General features: G+C 47.3%; 1 protein-coding gene across 6 annotated transcripts in view; it reads left to right on the top strand.

Annotated features, from left to right (window-relative positions):
- The window catches only part of LOC142066452 (uncharacterized), a 38,367-nt gene that overhangs the window by 8,883 nt on the left and 8,594 nt on the right, over positions 1 to 20,890 (top strand). For 2 of the 6 annotated variants that reach the window (XM_075113866.1, XM_075113868.1), the window contains exons 2-10: positions 1,417 to 1,491; positions 2,755 to 2,804; positions 4,456 to 4,509; positions 8,935 to 9,085; positions 12,020 to 12,133; positions 13,060 to 13,142; positions 16,861 to 17,016; positions 17,147 to 17,425; positions 18,112 to 18,269. In XM_075113866.1, the coding sequence (XP_074969967.1) occupies positions 1,417 to 1,491; positions 2,755 to 2,804; positions 4,456 to 4,509; positions 8,935 to 9,085; positions 12,020 to 12,133; positions 13,060 to 13,142; positions 16,861 to 17,016; positions 17,147 to 17,425; positions 18,112 to 18,269 (1,120 nt within the window). The remainder of the gene's footprint in view (positions 1 to 1,416; positions 1,492 to 2,754; positions 2,805 to 4,455; positions 4,510 to 8,934; positions 9,086 to 12,019; positions 12,134 to 13,059; positions 13,143 to 16,860; positions 17,017 to 17,146; positions 17,426 to 18,111; positions 18,270 to 20,890) is intronic. The other 4 variants (XM_075113871.1, XM_075113869.1, XM_075113867.1 and 1 more) reach the window with 3 other exon arrangements.

Below are 20,890 nucleotides of genomic sequence, written 5' to 3'. Positions count from 1 at the left end.
GACTTGCCCCCGGAGACCTTGGCTCTGGAGGCAAGTTTCTTTTATTGCCCCTCCCCTCTGAACTGCCACCCGGTGCCAGTCTGGTGTGGTGGCAGCCCTGGTGCAGGGGGGACGGAGGACCCTGTTGCAGCCGAGTGCTGTGACTCAGGGAAAGCTCCTGGTTAGCACTCAGACATCAGAGTGGATTAAAATCACCATCCATCAGGAGGCTTCTCTGGCACTTCCATTTGTCGTGTGGCTGCTGTACGAAGCAGTCTCATCCCTCTCCCTTCTTGGCTTCTGTGCAGAGCACAGATCCTCTTTTGTGTGTAGTGGGAGAGGGAGCTGCTTGGCTGACTTCTCCTTAGTGGCCTGAGGGCTGGTTAGTGGTCAGGTTGTGGAAGGGGAGAAAATGTCTCCCCTGCATGCTGCTGATGCCTCTACAGAACAGATGACCTGGAAGGCTCTGGCTGTCTTGAGCCTGGTAGTGGACTGAGCCCACAAATATACAGTTTAGCCACTGGCTGCTAAAGCCAGCTCTTGGGCTTTGCAGCTTGGACTCCAAAGCAAACCCTGAGTGCAGATACTCACAGGATGACAGACTGGCGTGTTATATGAGGAATATCCATTGTCCCTAGTCTAACTGTCCCCACCTTGCTCCAGACATTATCTGGTCACAGTTGACAAAGAATCATAGAATCACTTAGGTTGGAAAAGACCTTTAAGATCATCAAGTCCAGCCATTAACCCAGCACTGCCAAGGCCACCGCTAAACCATGTCCCTAAGCATCACATCTACATGTCTTATAAATACCTCCAGGGACAGTGACTCCGCCACTTCCCTGGGCAGCCTGTTCCAGTGCTTGACAACCCTTTTGATGAAGAAATTTTTCCTAATATCCAATCTAACCTCCCTTGATGCAACTTGAGGCCATTTCCTCTCGTCTTGTTGCTAGTTACTTGGGAGCAGAGACCAACCCCGACCTTGCTACAACCTCCCTTCAGGTAGTTGTAGGGAGCGATAAGGTCTCCCCTCAGCCTCCTTTTCAAGTGAAAAAAAAAAAAAAGAAAAAAAAGTGGCCCTTCAAGAAGTGCAAACAGCTGCGGCTGGAGGCGACCCTTTCGACCCTTTCGTTTTTTAGGACATCAGGTATCTGCATGTATTTCAGGACCGTTGATTTGCTTGGTCTGGACTTTACATGTGAGCTACTGTGTGTTTAAGCCTAGAAACGCAGGGTGATGCAGGCCATTCAGAACAGGTAAGGCTCTTCTGCCCAAGCCTCCCCTCTTAGGCACTTGCTGGCCCAGTCCACGGAAGGATTTGAGGTCCACGTGTGCCCCTGGTCATGTGGCCCGTGAGAGGCCTGTTTTGGGGAAAAATATGTGGGAAGGAATTCCAGGGTTTATCTCATGCTCTGCCTCTTTCTGCTTCCCTAGTTGTGTATGAGCACAGATCCCGGCTAGAACGATCCTTGCAGAAGGAGCGAGGGGAACACAAGAAGACGAAGGAAGGTGAGTCTCTTGCATGGGCGGTGGAGCGGTGGCCAGCTCACCCTCCAGCTGTTCTCTGGGGAGGCGTGTGTGTTGTACCCAAAGTGTTTTCTTCCTTCAGGGCCCTGTGTGGATGTTACTGAATGCCCCAGGTGAGACTCATCCCTGGTTTGTACTTAGAGAATAGTTCACTGACTTGTCCATTGCCCACGGGCAAAAGGTGCCGCAAGGTGGGTTCTGTTCTCTCGTATTCCTGCATACGTCCTCAGTCTAATCTCTGAGTAACCCAGAACGTGATGTCTGAGCACTTCAGGTGATAGCTAAACCTGGCACTAAACTGTGCTTTTTTTTTTTTTCTTGGAAATATGTAAACTTATAAGTGATTTGAAGATGCTGAGCTCTACAAGTGCTGAATAATATTAGCATCACTGCGCTCCATAATACATGGACAATACAGACTGTCAGAGCCTTTAAGGTTGATCTACAAAAGTAGACAGACATATGCAGGATATTTTAAGACCATCGAATACAAGAGGAAGTAGAAAGCTTATAGATTAGCTCATCTACTTTTCAGTGGAGTAGCATGCTTGGATGTCAGAGTCCTTTGCACCTGATTGTTGTTGGCAACTTAATAGCTGGGTTTTTATCTTCAAAACTGCTATGTAGAGTAACATCACTACTCCTACCTGCACTGTGTTTCTGGAAATGCTGACATAGAGCATCCAGGCTTGGCTGTAGCTATGTGGCTATATAGCTAAGGGAGAAGCTGCATTTCTGCCTCTTTTGTTTATTTGGTGGGGACCGACTGAGAAAATGAAGCATCCTAACAAGCATTACCTTGTTGTGGGACCTTCCCATTTTAAGAAGGTGGTGCAGATAGATCAGGTTAATTCCTTTTGGTCTCTCAGAAGCTTTGATTTCTCTTTTCCAGAGTCATTTCTCATTTCAGAGCACCCCAAATCCTCACACAGCTTCAGTCACATCAAAATATGGCTGTTTGCATGCTGAAGTAGAAAGTCACCAATGCACTTGCCTATAGAATGGGAAAGGAAGGACATTTGGGCCAGTCTAGATGGTACTATTTTCCATGAGAGACGTCCGTCCATCCATCCTTCTGAGGGCATTGCGTGGAGGCTCCTAGCAGCATCTGCATTCCAGCTTGTTGAGTTGCAGCCTTTTGCTCAACAAGGGCCTGATTTCCTCCTTCCCTCCCCCCACCAAAATATAAACCAGATCCTTGTTAAATTCCAGCTCATTAATTGTCTTCTCTTCTTCCATTTCTAGATTTTTTAGTGTATAAGTTAGAAGCTCAGGAAGCTCTCAACAAGGAGAAGGTAGGTATGGTTTCTTCCTCTGTGTGTGTGTGTGTGTAATAATGGTAAAGGTTTTTCTAGTACCACCCCAGTCGTGAGGCCAGTGCTGCTGTCTGGAAGGCATGAAAGACGTAGGAGTGTCTATGGTACAAGATGAACTTTGGCTGACTCTTCCTTGCAAGGCTGTTGGTGTGTGAGGGTTTACTTCATCTTAGGGAAAGACTGTCTTGTGTCCCTTCTCCCACGTGTGATAGCAGAGTAGATGATTCGATTGTCAGCTCCTGGTGTAGCAGGGCGTCCTGTGCTGCAGTCTGAAGAGGGAATTGCTGTTTCATGGTACAGAAGAGTCCTGGGGAAGTTGAATGCCAGGCACGCCACAGAGAACATGAAGAAAAGCCATGATTTTTTTGGGGAAAGCATATCCATTGTTTTCTGTCTCCAGGGATTGTGAAATGTTTTCCACTAGCTTGTGGACTTTTCATGCGGCAGGGAAAAGAAGGACTCTTCATTGAGGGTTAGGAAAAAATGCATCCCTGCGTTACAGTCTGTCCCATTCACTTGAAGTTATAAGGCTGGTTTTATTCCATTCTCAGAGCATCTGTTGATGAGATGCTGGAGAAGAGGAATTGCTTTTAGCCTGCTCGTCTGTGGGTCAATGTCATCCTGTTACAGAGACTCATGGATGAATATCTGAATGCTCTAATGGCTGGGCAGCTCCCTTGCAATTTGTGCTCATTTGCCGGTAATATTTCATACCGTATTGAGTATTTATCGTATAACTTAAATTGTGGGTTGTAGTGGAAATCTCTGCATGATGGTTAGTTTGCCCTTCCATGGTGCTGCTTAATATCTCAGCCATGTTGCTTTAAGCTACCCAAACATAGATCCCAGCAGATGTTTGTAAAGCTGCATGTGATGGGAAAAGCTGCAGCGTGCTCCCTCTTAGGTGCCGCTGCTGCTGCGGGGACTTAGCCTTCGAGCACAGCTGCCTGGTGGCCTCCACACCTGCTGTGTTGAGGTGCTGGTGCTTCAGTGAAGAATGGTACCCTGGGGACAAAGGGGAAGCATGTGACCCTTAGCAAGGCATAAGGGGATCTGTTAAACCAGTACAGACCCCTCTGTCATCACATGTAAATTCCTCCCGGCTGCTGGTTTGTGTCAGTTGAGCTTAGTTTGATAGCTGTACCTGGTTAGAGGGGGTTTGCTTTAGGCTTACTCAATCGCTTAGTGATCAATTTTTGGTTAAATGGCGCAATTTTTATGTGTAGGCAAGAGCTTTGGTGCTCTCTGCCTCCCCCTCGGCTGCTGCAAAGAGTGCTCAGCCGGCTTTGGGGGTATTTCACTGTGCAAAGCTCGCTGAGCACTGGGCCTGTCCTAGATAAAGAACCGAAGACTGGGGAGAGCTGCTATGAATGTGAATCAAGAGAGCTCAGTTAATGAGCTGGTGGGTAGGTTGTTTGAAAAGGGTTCTTTCCCGGCGGCGCTCGGGCTGCACGTTCTGCGGGTCACCTGGGTAGGTTTCCCCAGTCACCGCGCGCGTGCCTGCGTGCGCGAAGGGGCAGGGGGAGCTTGCTGTTCAGGCAGCGGCTGCGCAGGTGCTCGCCTGTGGTTCTCCCTGCCTTAGGTTTTTTTCCAGCATCTAATGGCATTGTTTGAATCTTTTTCTTTCCAGCAAGATTCTATGAACAGATACGGGGCTCTCAGTTCCCAGCACAAGATACTGAAGGTAAGGGAGGAGTCTGGTTTCATGTACGCACCTTCTGCTGCGTTAAAGAATGCTCCCTGGAAGGAGAGTCGGTGCTTTCGCTGGCCCGAGATGCCTAGGAGAGACGGAGGGTTTCGTGCGGCTAGTGCCAGCGCAGAGGGAGGGGACCACACGGTGGTGTCGATGTACATTCCTTCCTGACTATTCAGGTTCATGGGAGTTTCCTATTTATTCTGTTGGGCTTTGTGTCAGATTACAGCCTTCACCTATACCTCGTTTCAATGGTAGTCTTTGTGCAGTTTATTACACAGGAGTTCTGTTGTTCAGTGTGTTCTTTTCTGGGTCTCTTAGTGTGAAAATGGGTCTATTCACCGTAGCTTGCCCTTTGGGCTAACACAATGTATTCCAGCCCATGTAAAAGGGTCAGAGGGGGGCGGCTTATAGCATTTTGTAGCTTATCGCGTGCTCTGTCTGAAGCATATCTTGATGTTAAAATTTGCTTTTGTTAGAGCAACGTGACTGTGGCTGATGATGGTGGTTTCTAAAGGTCTTAGTTAAGAGCATTGGCAGCGAAATGATAATTTAATTCTGGGATGCAGACAGAGGGCTAGGTTCCAGCAACCCTTAGCACCGCTGGGTTGTATTTCCTGAGCGGAGTTGGAACTCCAGCTGCCTGGCTTGTTGGATTCAAACTTTGGGAAAAGGGAAGTACAGTTCTGTCTCTTGGGTATTATCCAGCACTGCGGATTCTGGGAACGCTTTGCAATAGTAACGTTCCTCTTCATAGCAACTGCAGTCTGAGCAGAATGCTCTGGTTTGCTTGTCTCAAGGGGACAGCGAGAGCATTTCGTCCTGACTCCTTTTCTCTTGCTTCCTTTTATCAGGGTTGGGGGGGAATCTATTTTTTTCTTTAACTACATTTACAGCTGCTGAAGGACAGGCCAGCCCTTGGGACTGCAGTGTGGTATTTTTCAGCCCCACCAACCTGAAAAAGCAGTATTCAGCTCAGCTCCTAGCTAGTTATGAGACTGAGTAACACTTCTGTTACTGGAGCACAGGTGAAAAATGCTTCCCAGTGGTACTAGCTTCCTCAGGAGGGAGATTACTGCCAGCAACACCATTACCTAGGAAGGAGACATGTTAGGCTGAACAGAAGCAACTAACTCTGTTAAGCTGGATGTCCCAAATGACCAAAGACTTCCATGAAGCCACATCAGCACATCTGGCTTTGGTGTTTCTGGCCACTGCTGTCATTCTGATCTGTACTGAAGTCATCTCTGCCAGATTACCATCTGCAGCTGGCACACCAGACTCAAAGGGGCAGGGGGCTTGACTTTGTCCAAAAATAGCAGCTACAGTAGTTGCCTGTGTCTGGATTCCTGCTGGGGCCAGACTTTGTCTTACAATTCCTTTCATCCTCTTGAGTGGAGATTAAAATATTTTTGCTAACATCGTTCTGCAGAATGCATCCTGGCATAGGCAGGCAAGGGTGGCTTGAAACAAAAGATCTCTTTTTTTTTTTTTTTTTTTTTTTTTTAATGTGGACTTCCTGAAACAGCTGAAACCTGGAAATTTGCAACGAGGTGTGCCCTTCCTTTGCTTGTGGGCTAAGCGTCCAGTTACTGCTTCTATTTTGTACAGTGCTATCTGAAAATCTGCTTTCTAAATCATGGCAGAAATACATGTTTTTAAGGCACTTTTATTTTCTTTCTCTTTGCCCCCCCCCCCCCCCCCCCCCCGCCCATTTCCCCATAGGCCTCGGTGAGGTAGAGCTGATGCACCTCGGGTGCCACATGTTGTCTGAACAGCAAAGGGAAGGTGGGATGAGTGGCCTTGCTGGCCTGAATTCATACAGCTGAGTTGAAGAACTGATCTTTGAAAGACTAGCTGACTTCCTGAATGATATGATTTCCCCTGTGCTGGTTTTGCCTGGGATAGGGTTAATTTTTTCCATAGTAGCTAGTATGGAGCATGTTTGGGATTTGTGCTGAAAACAGTGTTGATAACCCAGGGATGTTTTAGTTACTGCTGAGCGGGGCTTACACAGTCAAGGCCTCTGCCCCTTTGAGTCTGGGATGTAGACAGAGCTAGGTTCCAGCAACTCTTTGCACCGCGGGGTTATTTTCCGGAGCAGAGTTGGACCTCCAGCTGCCTGGCTTTTGGGTTCTCTCCCTCATCCCACTGAGGGGGGAGCGAGCAAGCGAGCTCAGCTGCTGGCTGGGGTCAAACCCCGGCAGCCCGTGTGGCAGTGCTGGGTGTGATGGGTAGGGACACAGCGAAATGCCATGGCAGCACGGTCTCGGTGTTCTGCCACCCCCGGCTGCATTCGTACGTGATCTGCACAACACCCACGTGCTGTGTCTTGCAGTTGCGGCTTGGCTGAGTGAAAGGGCATATCTAGGGGTCGAGAAGGGAATGATATTACAGTCATGGGCAGCTCTGGACATGAGAGGTTCCTGGCTTCCTCGGGGCTATCAGTATACCTAGCTTTGGTAGGACTGACTGGGTAAAGAACGCTCTGCTTAGAGTTAAGCTGCTTCTCTGGAAAATAATCACATGTAGCGTGTTTCAGAACTCCTGTACCGCAACTACAATAAAATAGCATCTTTAGATTCCTTCCGAGGTTTGCATATTGTCACAGCCATCCTTAGAAACCAGCTGGGAGTGAGGATGCTCTGTGTGTGTAATGAGCTGGGCTGGGCCTCAGGTGCTTTGTGTGACTCCGGTCAAGGCACTTATCGCGCTCTTCAGCTTCCTGCTGCTATCAAAGGGTGAATGCTCCCTCCCTTCTTCCTGACTGTGAGCAGCCTGGGGAGGGACGTTATGCACATCACCTGCCAGACAGAACACGGGCCAGAAATTAATTGACCTGAGCTGATGAGGACTTAAAATTCCTTGAATTGCTTAGAGTTTCGTGTTAAAATCAATTTTCACTTGCTAACGTTTGCGGCTTCTGAGGTGTTTCGTATCAAAATGGTTTTAGGGATGTGGTTCATCTACAGTGCTTTCTGCTGGTGGCTTGGGTGAGAACTGTAAGTACCTCATGTCTTCGAAAGCCAAAGCAGGAATCTTCTATTCTCTTGATTTTCTCTCCTGATCTTTGATCTGACTAACCTGACATTGTCGTCCCTCTTTCTTCTGTCTCTGGGACCCTTCCATACTGATAGCTTTTTTGCTCTGCGTTGCATGTTGAAGTGGAGGATATTTGCTTCAGGGGAGAATGCCTGGGCCTGTGTTTTACTGGGGATAAATAGAATCATCGATAGCATTTAGAGGTTTGGGTTTTTTTTAAAAAAAGGAGAATTTTTTGTTTTTTACAGGACAGAAATTACTGCCTGAGTCCTGAGGAGCTGTTGTGTAAGGGCCAGGGTTCACCTGTGAGCCAATCAATCTGCATACATAATTGGTGTTGACAAACTGAATGTGGAAGGACTCTCTAGGTTACCATGGGAACAAAAAAAGGAGGTGAATTCTGGTTCAATGGGTCTGAGCAAAAGGATGTCTCAGCATGTTTTGTTCTTGGGCTCTGCAAGAGGGGAGGGGAGAAGAGAACAGCTCTTCAACCCACTTCTATCTGATGAATTCTTGGCCTGCTTGAAATAGTCTGAGGTCTTGTGAGAGTCTTGTTATCCTGCATTTCATGCCTGTGAGCCCCATGTTACTGTGGGGAGTGTGGGCTCTCTCTAGTCTCACTGAGAGGATGTGGTATCCTTGCAAAAGGTCTCCCTCCTGTTCTAGCAGCTTGCAGTGGTGGGTGGGAGAGCAGCCAGGCTACCAGGAGGCAAATCAAGCAGAGAGAACAACCTGAGTGTTTAGGTGTCTGTGTCCTAAGTGACCAGCGATACCAGGACGCAGAAAGGCAATGGGAATTAGACCGTAGCCCTACGTAAAGGTGAACTATTCCTGTAATACAGTGTGCAGGCTGAATGTTACATGCACCATGGAAACTGTCCTTGCAGGTAATGTTGTCCTTCAGCATGTCTGGGACTCTGGATTTGTGCAGTGTTCCACGGGCGTTTGGTTTGATACCAGCAAATATTATAGCCTGCATTGCTCTCGCAGAGCAGGGCGTGCAGGGAAGTTGGGAAGGAATAGGAGTAGTTCTTGGCTGTGTCTGAGTCTCCATCTCTTTTTTTTTTTTTTTTTTTTTTTCAGGCAGGAGTGGACTTGCCACCACATTCTGCTTCCAGCTTAGTGGCTTCCAAGGAGACCTCCCAAACTGCTTCACAAAGCAGAGTTTAATTGACATTTCACATCCCTCCTGAACCACTGAACACAAAGAATATTTTATTGTGTCTGGGATTTCTAGCTACCTTCTTGGAGGAACAAACATCTCTTCTGCCTCCCCAAGCAACTTATTAAACAGAGACACTCGAGTAGCACTTCGCAATAGCTAAATTACTCCTCTTCTCCTTGTACTGACTCTTTGTCACTTCTCATATTCAGAACCAGCACGAAGATGTCAAGAAGCAGCTGCTTGACCTACAGCTGCAGCACAACAGCTTGAAACTGGAACATCGTAAGGCACTGGAGACCCACAGCCAGAAATACGCCCAGCTGCAGCAGGAGAAGGACAGTGAAGTCGCAAACTTGCAGGGTGAGTGTGGCAGAGAGCTGAGCAAACGCCAGGCAGAGAAAGGACTGGGGAGCTGAGATCAGGAGAGGACCGTGTTTCTTCTGCAAGCGCCCAGAAGGTCTGCAGATACTGTAGGGACGCTCTGTATGGCTGAGTGTGCCATGCCTTAACCCTTCCATACCTCAGCTGGAGCTTTGTCCTACCTCAGGGCGGCGGGGCAGGAACAAGGGCAGCGTTAAAACTGGCCAGGTGTCCTGAGGTTGCGCTGAGGGGAGGGGAGAGGTGCAGAGCAGGCTATCGCGCAGCCTTCCCCTGCGAGGGAAGCCGCTGGCGTTCACGGGTGGTGTTTTTGTGTAGGAATACACACCGCACAAGCCCCTGGCTGCTTGGGCTGGCAAATGCACTGATCAGGCTGCAGTTGCATGGTCGGTGCAGGGTCACGGAGGAGAGGAGCTTCCTTTTTTTTTTTTTTTTTTTTTTATAGCCCCATGGGAGACTGCATGAGCTTGGGTTTAACCGTTGAGTTCTCTGGGGTTCAGAGACCCCTGCGCTGTTATACTGCGTGGGGCATCCATGGCTTCTGTCAACACCAGCACTTTCATGGTGTTATTTTTAAAAGCCTAATTAACTTTTGCTGGCTGCTTACTCTTACTGCAGCCGCTACTTCTCTTATTTGTGTAGAATTTGTGTAGAGCTAGGCAAGATAACAAATTATTGTGCCAGATGCTGATCGTGTTCAGACCGTGAAAAAGTCCATGCCCCAGGGAAGTCACACTCAAAATGGATAAGATAATCCAAAAGTAAAAGGCATGAGGCTAAGGTAGAGATACATGCCTGCGGTTCCACAGTAGGCTGGGGCAGAAACAACAGGTTCATCCATCAGATAATACTGGCTTACCCTGTCCTCCCTCTGGTGGGTGACTGTGACTGAGTTAGCAGAGATGCTTTTTGTAGCAGAGATAAAATATTGTGGCATGTAGGTATCCCACCTATTTCAATATATGTTTTCCACTTCTCTGCACACTTTTGACAATGAAAACCAGTTTCTGTACTACTAGAATCCTGTAAATTCTAGCATTTAAGCTCAGGATCAAATTAAACATACTTTTTGTAATTAATGGTGTAGTTCTATAAAATGCGTTTAATAGCGCAAGTATTGCAGAGAACGCTGATCCCTTTAATTCCCAAAGAGTAGTTTCAGTTTAGTCTGCTGTTTAATTAGATTGTGGGGTTTTTAAGGTTCACATCTGTTCTTACTTAGATTAGGTCTGGGAGAGTGAAATCTGCTGATGTTTTGCTTGTTTGTTTGTTTTTTTTTTTTTCCTCTGATCAACAAAGCCCCAGTATCTGAGGAACGCTCCTGGGTTAATGGGGAATTGAGCACAAGCAAGTGAAACCTAAATATTTGATTGTTTCTCTTCTTTAAATATTCAGCCCCCAATGAAGTAAGAAAACAAATTCTGCCAGAGGAAGGAGAATAACGATCAGAAAAACAATTTGGAAGGAAGCTAGTCAGGAAGGTTGGCTTAAGGCCGAGATTATTATTAATATTCTCTGTCCATCTTCCCAGGCTACTGTTCACTTGGTACCATCTCCTGTGCTTTAAGCTCAAAGCTGGCTAGTAAATCTTCCCTTAGGTGTTGGTAACCATGCCACACAAAAGAGCAAGACAGAGAGCTAGTAGCATTGCTAATGCCTCATTTTCTTTCCTTATGTTCCACCAGTATTTTCTATATATAATGCGCCCTCAGGAGACGTGTTAGAAGACGTGCCTCTGTCAGCGAGCGTAACAGGGAACAGGCGAGGTGCCTGAGCAGTGGGCATTGCTCGGGGCTGTTAAAATGGAACTGAGGGATTTTTGCTAGGTATGGTTGCGAAAATGAAACTCTCACCCCAGGGATGCTGGGGGAAAGCAGAAGCCCACTGGGAAGCATGTGGGGCTGCTTTCACAGGTGGAGCTGGGTTTGGTAGCTCCTCTTGGTGGTCCTGGTTGCTTTACAGCTTTGGGGCAGCTCTCAGGTTGGTGACATAGAGCCATCTACTTGCAGGAGATGCTGGGATTTGGGGATGGTGCAGCTGTGCCGTGTGAGCCAATGGTTGGGGTATCTGTGCCCTGTTCCTGAAAATCCCTGATTCTGGAAGTGGTTTGTGAATGCTGATAACCATTTTTGAATGGTTATGAGTATATGCTCAGATAGATGAAGCTTCCTGGTCTTGTTAACTGGGGTCTGTTTAATCCTGTTTGCGTCCTCCCTTTATTCCAGGCCCTCACCTGCTGCGTTATGAACTATATTCTCCTCTGCTTTATAGGAACTGCAGTCTATTTACGCTGCACTTCACACCCCCAGCACAGCCTGTCCTCTGCTGTGCTCCCCCACACTATTTCTGTACTCACCATTTTTTTTTCTCATCACACATTGGCACAGTCTGCTCTGAAGGCAGAGGGATAGTTTTGATCTTTGAGCTCCTGTTGGAGGTAAGGACCCATCGTTACAGCTGAAATTTTCTTCCCGTTGACAGTGGTAAAGCTCCTGATCGAGGCCATTGGGACCAGGATCTCATGCCTGCCATGCTGGTGATAGAGGAGGGACGTACAATGGCACGAAGGTTTTGATTTCTAGTTTCTGAATAGGTTTTGAGGACCTAAATGTTACTGAGGTATTGGCTCAGTGAAACTGCAGGATTCTTTTGGACATGTCTCTCCCACACTTGAGATGCCTTTGGTTCTCTGAAGGCCTGGGGGAATGTCTGTATTGTAGTCGGAGGTCTTAGCAGTAGCAGTCTTGTGCTAGCTGTCATCTAGCCCGGGCTAGCTGCCTGGAAACATATCCCTTATTCACTGCTCCGGGCTAACGCCCACAGCTGTGTGTGCTTTCAGCACTGTGTGTACACAAGGTAACTCAGCTAAAGCCGGAGTCCCATAGGACGTAATTCCATATTTCCTCCTGGCTGCAGGAAAGACGGAGCCTTCTTTTCTCTTTGATGTTAACCTCCACCGCAAGGCAAGAACACACCACCCAACCTCAATGAGAAAATGTCCTGTCCCAGGGATGAATGGTATAAAAGAAGGTATACCACTGTAATCAGAAATATCTATAATCTTGAGCTGAAACCTTGCACGCAATGCAGCCTGCAGCAAAGCGACCATCCTGTTATGGGAAAAATTCCCATCCTTGTCCTGGCAGGTGCAAACTATGTTTGCAGGGAAATCCCAGTGCGTGCAGTCCCAGTGATATTTTAAGAGAGCTTCAGCATCCAAAATAAGGCTGACAATTTCTGACACAGTCTGTCTTTTCATTGGAGGATACACAATTGTATTCAAGGCAGTGAAATGTAAGTGCATTGTTTGTCTTGTCACTGAAGTACTTAGGAGTGCGCAAAGAGCTCGAAAGGAGCCCAGCCTGGGGGCTACGAGGCTACTTAACAGCGTAGGCATGTATGTGCCTGAGGAGAGCTGTCCTGTGATTGCTTTCTCTAAGTGGGTTGTGGGGTTTTCTCCTTATACCATCCTTTCAAGAGGCGGCTTCTCTGTGCAGTAGGAGGGAACCTCCTTACGGGATCTGCTGTGCGTTCAGGAGACCTGACAGACCTCTCCTGTAGCTGTTTCTCAACCTTCCAGTTACCACAGGTAGGGGCAGTCACCGCTGCTCGCTGCTCTCCCTGCTATTCAGCTGCGATGGGAAATGGGAAAAGAAGGGAAATGAAGAAACAAAGAGCTTATTCTGACAGCAAGCGCAGCAAGAGCCTGACCCTGGTAGCAACAGTTAGGAGAGACTCTGGAGAGGAGGAAGTTCCTTGGATGGGCAGGACTCGAGTGCTGCAAGGAATGAGGATGCAGGTTTGTCAGTGTGTGTTTGGCTAGTCCCTAGGTAGTGCTTCCCTGCAGTTCCTGGGCTTGGAGAGATCTGTGAGGTCAAGAGGAATTTATGGTAAGGGAGAGGGATTCTGCACTTGTGAAAATAGCTCTCTTAAGCAAATTTCTTCTTCTCTTGCAGATACAGTCTTTAAACTCAGAGAAGAGAGCAAGCTGCTTCGGAAGGCCCACCAGGAGGTTCACTCTCAGCTCCTTAGTGCCCAGGTAATCAACAAGGGGGTGGTTGTGGCCACTTGGGGCAATCTTTCACAGGGGTCTGGGTGCACCATCAAATAGTCTCTAAATAATAAATCTAGTTATCAACTGTATTCCAGTGTGGCGAGTTGCCCAAAACAGTGCTGTAGTATAGATGCGTTCTGTATAAGGAAAATGCTCCAGCCGGGAATCTGTCCCAGTAGCTGAAAATACAGGTATGCTACACAAGTCACTGTGGTTCAACCGAGCACGAACCAGTGTATTCCTGGCCCTGGAATGCCTCCTGTCACTTATCCACGTCTCAAATAATGCCACCCTAAATGATGATGAAATGCCTGTATTTATGTCTATAAAATTAATTGCAGAGAGAAATAGCAATGCAGAGGTGCCTTGCCTAGCTCGCTGAGACTACAGACACTCAAAAACCCTGGGAAAAAGGTCCCCTTCTGCATCTCCCTGTGAAGCCTTATTAGAGAGGGAGACCTATAAAAAATGGGGAAAGAGCTATGTTAAAGTGTTGGAGCTTTTGAAGGCTGGGGCAGATACGCAAGTGGTGTTGGCTTATGACTAGAGAGGCAGGAAAGCATTTTTCTGCAGGGGGAAAAACCAAAAGTTTTGTTGATATGGTGTTGTGGTCATGCTATGGAGACGGTGTGAGTCTCTTCAGCGCACTGGAAGTCCTGACCTCACAGAGTTCTGCTCACCCAGCTGAAGCTGGGAGCTCCCAGGTGACTTGTGAGCGGGGAGAAAGTAGGGTATGCTGGGAGAAGTGGGAGGCCTTAATGTCTCTACAGTGCCTGTCTGAGGCTCTTCTACTGAGCCAAGACATAAGCACAGCTTTGTAAATAGACTTTAAAAGTCACATTGCAGTCTGAATTAGCCTTTTCTGTTGTTAATTAACAGCCTCTGTCAAGCACTCCCTTGGATTATAGGATAAGCCCAGAAGCGAGGAGTTAGCCTGGTTAGATGCTGATGACAACTGATTCTTCCCTTGAACTGGATGCTGAACTTGAGCTAGAGGGTGTGGGGTAGCGGGTTTTGACTTGTACAGGATTGCTCTTGAGTTCTGGCCTGATCTGCCCTGCAAAATAGCAGGGACTAAGTGGCTCTGGGGGACTGCAAACTTGACAGATAGCTGGTTGCTGCCGGCAGGAAGCCCAGGTTACTGACACTGCAGGCAGCTGTCATTTGAGAGCTCTTTGGCTCATGTCAGATGTGGTTTGAAGGGTCTCAGGTGGACCGTCAGTGTATTTGACTTGTCTGCCTTCAAAATAGTGACTGACCACTGAACCGCTTTTTTCACCCTGCTCCACGTGGCTAAGGCAGACTGGCAGGGTTCTCTGCAGCGATCCTGCCTGCAGCATCTTGTTGGAAACTAAACAAAGGCTTCTAGTCTCTGTAGGGGTCAGGGCAGCAAGCCCATACCAGGAATTGAAACAGCAGTGATTACAAGCTCCTCCCGTGCTCCGGCAGGCCAACGTTCACACCTCCCGCTATCAAAATGCATCTCAGCCTTTGTTTTTAGGCCTCCTGACCAAACTTTCAAAGTAGCTGCCAGTTGAGACCCAGTTGGCTCCCATCATACAGGCCCCGGCCATCGACAGCTTGGGTCAGTCACCGTTGATCAGAGGTCCTCTGTTTGCATTACATGTTTCTACTTTTGTCTTGCTGGGTCAATGCTGAGTGTGTTGGCATCTGGCACGCCGCGTAGGACCAGTCCTTCAGCAGACCACCTTTAAAATGCTGTTCGACTAACTGTGCTGCGTTAGAGAAAGCAATTGTCGGTTCAAGTGCACAAACTAGCGCGTACTCTGAACAGCATTTTAAAAAACCTTGGCTATAGATGGCTGAGGCTATAAAGTCAAGCGCTTGCAGACTGGAAAACATGGTGGCAGCTTTCGTGCTGCCACTCTTAGCTTTTGGCCCCTTCAGTGTTATGACTGATGGGAAAAGTAGCTTGCAAGAAATAGCTCACTGCTGTTTCTTGCCAAAATTAAGAGTGAGCAAGAGTAAAAGGATTGGCTCTGGGTGTGGGAGACGGGGCTCAGCACCCTGCTCTAAATGTACTAGACAGTCGTGGAACAAGGTTGTGCTCCAACCGTCGCTCCGACTGCTATTTCTGGCTCGTATGGAAGTGGCAGCGGATGATCCCAATGATTTCAGAAAATTCTTTGGATCTTTTTGACGATGAACCTAGTGTCAGTTTTCTGTTCAGTTTTCTGATCAGTCCTTTATAGTGTCTAATCAGTGTTTCACAACACAAGGGGAATGGAATTGCATTTGCCCTCAGTGGGGCAAGATGCCGTGTGTTAGAGGAGACGCCCACAAAGGCTCCCAACTTATTTATCAGCACTGCGGTTCCTCACTGCAGCGTCGATTTACGCTGAGTATCTAGTGCTTAATCTTGCTTCCTTCTGGCAAGTGATAGTTTAGAGGAGTAGTTTGCATTCTAGATGACATGTTCATTTTCCAAGGCTTCAAACGCATTTCACAAGCCCTAGCCAGATTACTGAGCCTGCAGTAGCTGCCATGTTAGCTGGCCTGCCAGGTAAAATCAGGCACGGAGGCATCAAGTGATGTATGCACAGCTTGCTGTGATGGGGGTACAAACAGCACGCGGGAGTCTGTGCATTAAGGCTAATTTAAAGCTTCTTCCTCTCTGGGCTGACCACCTTTACAGGTTTTTGATGGGTGCAAGCTTTGCTTTCAGCTAGCTTGTTCTGGCTGGAAGCAGCCTCCTGCTAGCTAGGGCTATATCCCATGAACTGTTCTTGGCTTCTTTTTCCTTTCCTCATTCCATTTATGTTAGCTTTGCAGAGTCGTTTTGTTTTGTTTAATGTTAATTTTAAGGTCAAATTTCAGGGGGGAAGAACTGAAATCAACAGAGCCTGCTCAGGAATTAATTTCCTGCTAAACTTTCCTTGCTGCTTGGAAGCTTTCCTACTCTGTTCAGCCCCTAATTTGGTCCCTTTCCAGGTACCCTGGCAAGCATATGAAAAACTCTCCCCTCACTTTCCTATAAATAACTGGGGTAAGAGTGGGGAGCTTTTCCGGAGTAGCTTTTTCAAGCCCTACTTTTCAGGGTTGGAATGGAAGAAATAAGCCGCAGTAGAGAGAAAAGCATTGCATTTGTGTAACAGTCTGGGAGAAACAATTTTCTTTTGCCTTACAAAGTAAATTGAATTGTCAATTCAATTCAATTGTCAATTCAATAGGATTATGCCAATTATTGTCAGCCCTGCTGAAATGAGCAAATCCATGGAGAAACGCCGCCACAGGAAGGAAAAAAAGGTACATGTATGTGAGGCACAGGAGGAGAGGGAGCCACACCTAACAAGGCCCAGGATACAATTCTTGGGCAAAGGCAGGAGTTATGTCAGTGGCTCATGCACGGAATAGCACTGGTCAAAGAATCAGTGTCATGGGTTGGCACTTCCAGGGTAAAAGTATGCAACAGAATAAAATGCAAGACTGGCAAAGGTGGGAATATAGAATATCCATGAAATCTGGAGGGAAAGCTGAAGACAAGCTTTGGCTTGTCATTAATGGTTGTGGATTATCTCCAGCCTTCCATGTATATAAAATATATATCTTTGTTACTAGTGTGTCTTTGTTACTGGTGTGTCTGTGCTGAACAACTGGCCGTAAAAGAGCAGCTATTCTCAGCAAGGAGTTGTTTAACCCTGTTATTGTGTGAGGTTTCTCTGTACCCTTCTCATCCCCTCAGACCCAGATGGAAGAGTTCAGGCAGCTCAAGGAAGCCCTACAGAAGATGCCAAGCTTCAAAGGATTAGGAGCTGGGAAGGGGCAGCAGCCGTTCCAGGCGCTGAAGGAGCAGCCGGTGGCACCAGCCAACAGCCAGTTGCAGCTTGCGAGGCAGAAGGTGTGGTATTCCCAGGAAACCCCAGGGAGGAGGGTTCTGCAGGGATGCTGTGGGTTTTCAGCATGGGGCTTTGAACTGGGGCTAACTGAGCTTCTTCCTTGAGTTTGCTCTTCTCCTCTCTTCCTTTCAGGCTTTTCCAGTTAATCAGGAGAATCACCCTGTTGGGAACCTGCTGGCATCACAAGTCTCTGGGGTTCAGAAGCAGGCAGATGGCCCTCTGCTGCAGGGCCAGAACTCGCACAGTAACGATGGCCTGAGGCGACAGGCTAATGTGCTCTTTACCCATCCAGCCCCACTGCAAGATGCCAATTCGCTGCCAGATGCTGTGCCAGCCTGGCCAGCAGGACGCGGGGATGGCCACGTGATCCGATTCACCCGGACCATGAACAGTCTACCGAACGGGAACCCAGTAAGTTCTGCGCGCTTGGTGCTCGTTTCGTGTAGCCCTTGCTTTTGAACCTCAAAATTGTATTTGTAATGACACGCATGTGTGCATCCCACTCCCCTGCTGTGGAAGCTGTCCTGGCCTCAGGTTTCAGGCTCCTGTGTACTCTTAGAGTTTGTGTTTTAGTGGCTGGGCTCAGATGAATGGACTAGGGTTCTTGTTCTGGATCCTGCTGGATCTGCAAAGAGTAAATCCTGAAAGGACCCCTTGCCTCCTGGGCCGGTTGGGGATGAGCTTATAGAAAGTAAACCTATAAAAAAAAGGCAATAATTGCAGGGTGGTTAGGCTATAATTACAGTAATTTGTCATAATGGCAACATGTATGGGGTTGGTTTTTTTTTTTTTTTTTTTAGAAGTGGCTGTGTCATTCCTCTTTTGGAGATTCACCTACCTGAGACAAGCTTGGGTCCTGTAGGATCCAAATTATTTCTTCTTGGCTGTGTGGAAGAAGGACCCCTTTTACTGCAGGCTGACTGGGAGGACTGTAGACTTGTTCTGAAGCACCTCTGAATCTGTTGTTCTTTGACAAAAGACTTTTCTCTGGCCCATAAGCCTGCCCAAATGCAAGGGAGATCTGCAGATATCTGATGAGATTAGGAGCTTGTTCTATAGCCTTGTGTATATTGAGTATGCACGTGCCTTCTCTGTAGGATCTAAAGATGGTGATGCATATTCAGGTGAAAAGCCATGAGGAAAGCCAGGCTCCTGGGTTGTCCCTCTCTGATCCAAAACAACCCTCTGCAGCAGAAAAACCTCAGATGCCAGACAACCACCACTCTACAGGGAGCAAACAGGTGCAAATGCAAAGGTTGGTGAAACAAAACTCCCTTCTAATCTCAATGTTCAGGCTCAAAGGTTCCATATAGGCTGGTCCCTTGCCTCTCTTCTTGTGTTTGTTGGTTTCTACTTGAAACCAATTGCTTTGTGGTTTCTACTTGAAAGATGATTGAAGAAAGTGTTAGTTATTGGTCCCACTGTCATCTAATTCTTGTCACTTGTAACTGCCAGGTCTCTGCCTCGGCCGAGGCAGACGACTAGTCATGTTGCAGGCAATGTTGTGTGACTGAATGCGCAGCCTGCTGGGGGCCTCGTGCTGGCAAAAAAAAAGAGGCTCTTATGTTATTGGTGCATGGTCTGTAGGCTGCCTTTGTATGTGAACTGTTTGGTGAAAGTGTTCGTGTGGGGAGGAAGGAAAGAGGAGTTACTGCTGAATGAGATCAGGTCAGCATGGATTTCCTACTAGCCTAGAGGAGAGGGTGGGGTGGGAGTCTGAACTGACTTCAATAAATCTCTTCCCTTTCAGTGATGGTGACTTAAATATCCTGTTTTGTTTAGCAAACTGAAGAAATTCTGCATGATGCAAGTGACCCACCTGCAGCAGCAAGGGTGGCTAAAATTCCTTCAGCCTCTATAAATAAGAGGCATTAAGTTTTGTATTAGAGTTGCAACTTTCTAACTTTTTTCCAGATCAGTAATCTGCCAAGCTCTGCAGGAACATCCAGACATTGAAGATCTGAAAGCTTCTCATCTCCAGGGTTATACGGTAGTCTAGAAGTAGCAGGCAACTAGCCCCAAATAGGTACTAGAGTTGTTTTTCTGATTTTGCTTCTAGGGCAAAGACAAATTCCCAAGCTCTGTATTCTCTCTTCTGTGTTTTCTTTCCTGCCAGGGAATGGGGCTTGTGTTCCTGTTGCCAGTGCACTTCTGAGGTATGCTAGGGATTTTCCTTCAGAGCCTGATTAGAACATGAAAAGTCAGGCAGGTCTGAGACCTGTGATCCCAGAACTATGGGTTTTATCCAGAATGGAGTAAAAGAGTTTACAGCAATATTTTATGCCAGAAGTGAGGAGACAGTCAGAATCCATCAGATGACCCAAGCTTGCGACCTGTCTATATTCCTGCATACCTGTGAGGATGATGTAGTTGATATCAACTTCAGCTTCATCTGGAGAAGTCAAACCAATTCAACCGTATCTATACAAGAATCAGGGTTTACGATAAAAGACTTGGAACTGGTACAATTCTCTAAGCTTAGCTGAAACCTTGGTATTAAAATTCCCTGCAGTTTGGGACCGTTGCTCATATCAGACGTCCTCAGCAGTGTGTTCTCTAGACCTGTTCTTGGGGTAAACAGGAGAGGAGGGCTCTGGGGAGGGGCGTCCCTTGGAAAGAACAGAGGTTTAGAGAACGACACGAACCTTCACGTTCCATGCAGTGACAGAATGGATCATTCCCACAGTAGGTTACTTGTATTGCTCTAGTACCTGGGAGTCCAGTCAGGGACCAGGATCCTGTTGTACTGGATGCTCTACAGGCACAGGAGACAGTGTTTACTCTCTCAGCAGCGCTCACAGAAGACCAGTCTGTTCTGCAAAAGGAAGAAAATGTCTTTCTGAGGCTGCAATTCATCAACGACTGGCCATAATCCAAAAACTGACGCTGAAAATAGTGCTTCCTCATTTAACTTATCCCCTGTGTGTGCCCAGGTCATATCTGCTCAGTTTACTGGAGCAAGCAAGATTTCATTTCTGTTTTATCTGTAGAGGAGGCTTCTGGGTTTCATTCTAAATTCAGCCTGATCCTACCCATTCTTCTCTGCCACTTTTGTTCACTTAACCTGTACTCTTACCAGGTCAGAGAGCGTGCTTTGCATATTTCTTTAAAGGGCAATGTCCTCCCCATACTGGTGTGATAGATAACATCTGCATGGACACACAGAGTAACAGCACAGAGGATGCTCTGCCTTCTTACCAAGAGGGACTTGTGTGGGTGTTAACTGCAGGGTGAGGGTTGAAGCTGTGATGGCAGAATGGCCTTTCCTCAGCTTTGCAGGGCCTAGAGAGGATTCCGGCACTACTGTGAATCAGAAAAAGCAAATATTGGATTTGTTTGGCAAATGATTTCTGCAAGGACAGAGATCACGGTATGTTTGGTGTGCTTTTCTTTTCCTGGATCTATCATCAAGAAATCACTGGGCAGCTGGAGGCTGTTATTTACACTGCATGAGATTTTGTGTTAACCAACTTTCTCCGGAAGGTGTCAATGCCAAGAACAATATCAAACCACAGCAGAGTACAGAAGAGGCCATGCATCCAATGCCAAGAATTTTGCCGCATTGGGTGGCTGAGACCAGCAGATTCCAGATGGGGTCTTGGTGGCCAGTCTGCATTTTGATGGTTTTATAATGGGGAAATCTGAACTGAAGACTGGGTTGTGATTTTCCTTACTCAAGGTTGTGTGTGGTATGCTGGCTTTAAAAAGCTGCTAAAGCTAAGGCTACTTGTCCTTCCTCAGCAGTTTAAAAACTTGAATAACTTAAGTGGTCTTTTAAATTTCAGCTGGCTCATGCAGCAGGACAGGCTGGACCAAACAATAATCCTGCTTGAAACTGGTGGTAACTTAAGTTAAAAGGTTTTGTTTCAATCACTT

The sequence above is a fragment of the Phalacrocorax aristotelis genome, chromosome 19 (genome assembly GCF_949628215.1).
Source record: "Phalacrocorax aristotelis chromosome 19, bGulAri2.1, whole genome shotgun sequence".
Taxonomy (NCBI): Eukaryota; Metazoa; Chordata; class Aves; order Suliformes; family Phalacrocoracidae; genus Phalacrocorax; species Phalacrocorax aristotelis.
The sequence above is the reverse complement of the archived record's forward strand: the minus strand, read 5'-3'. Positions and strand labels throughout refer to the sequence as shown.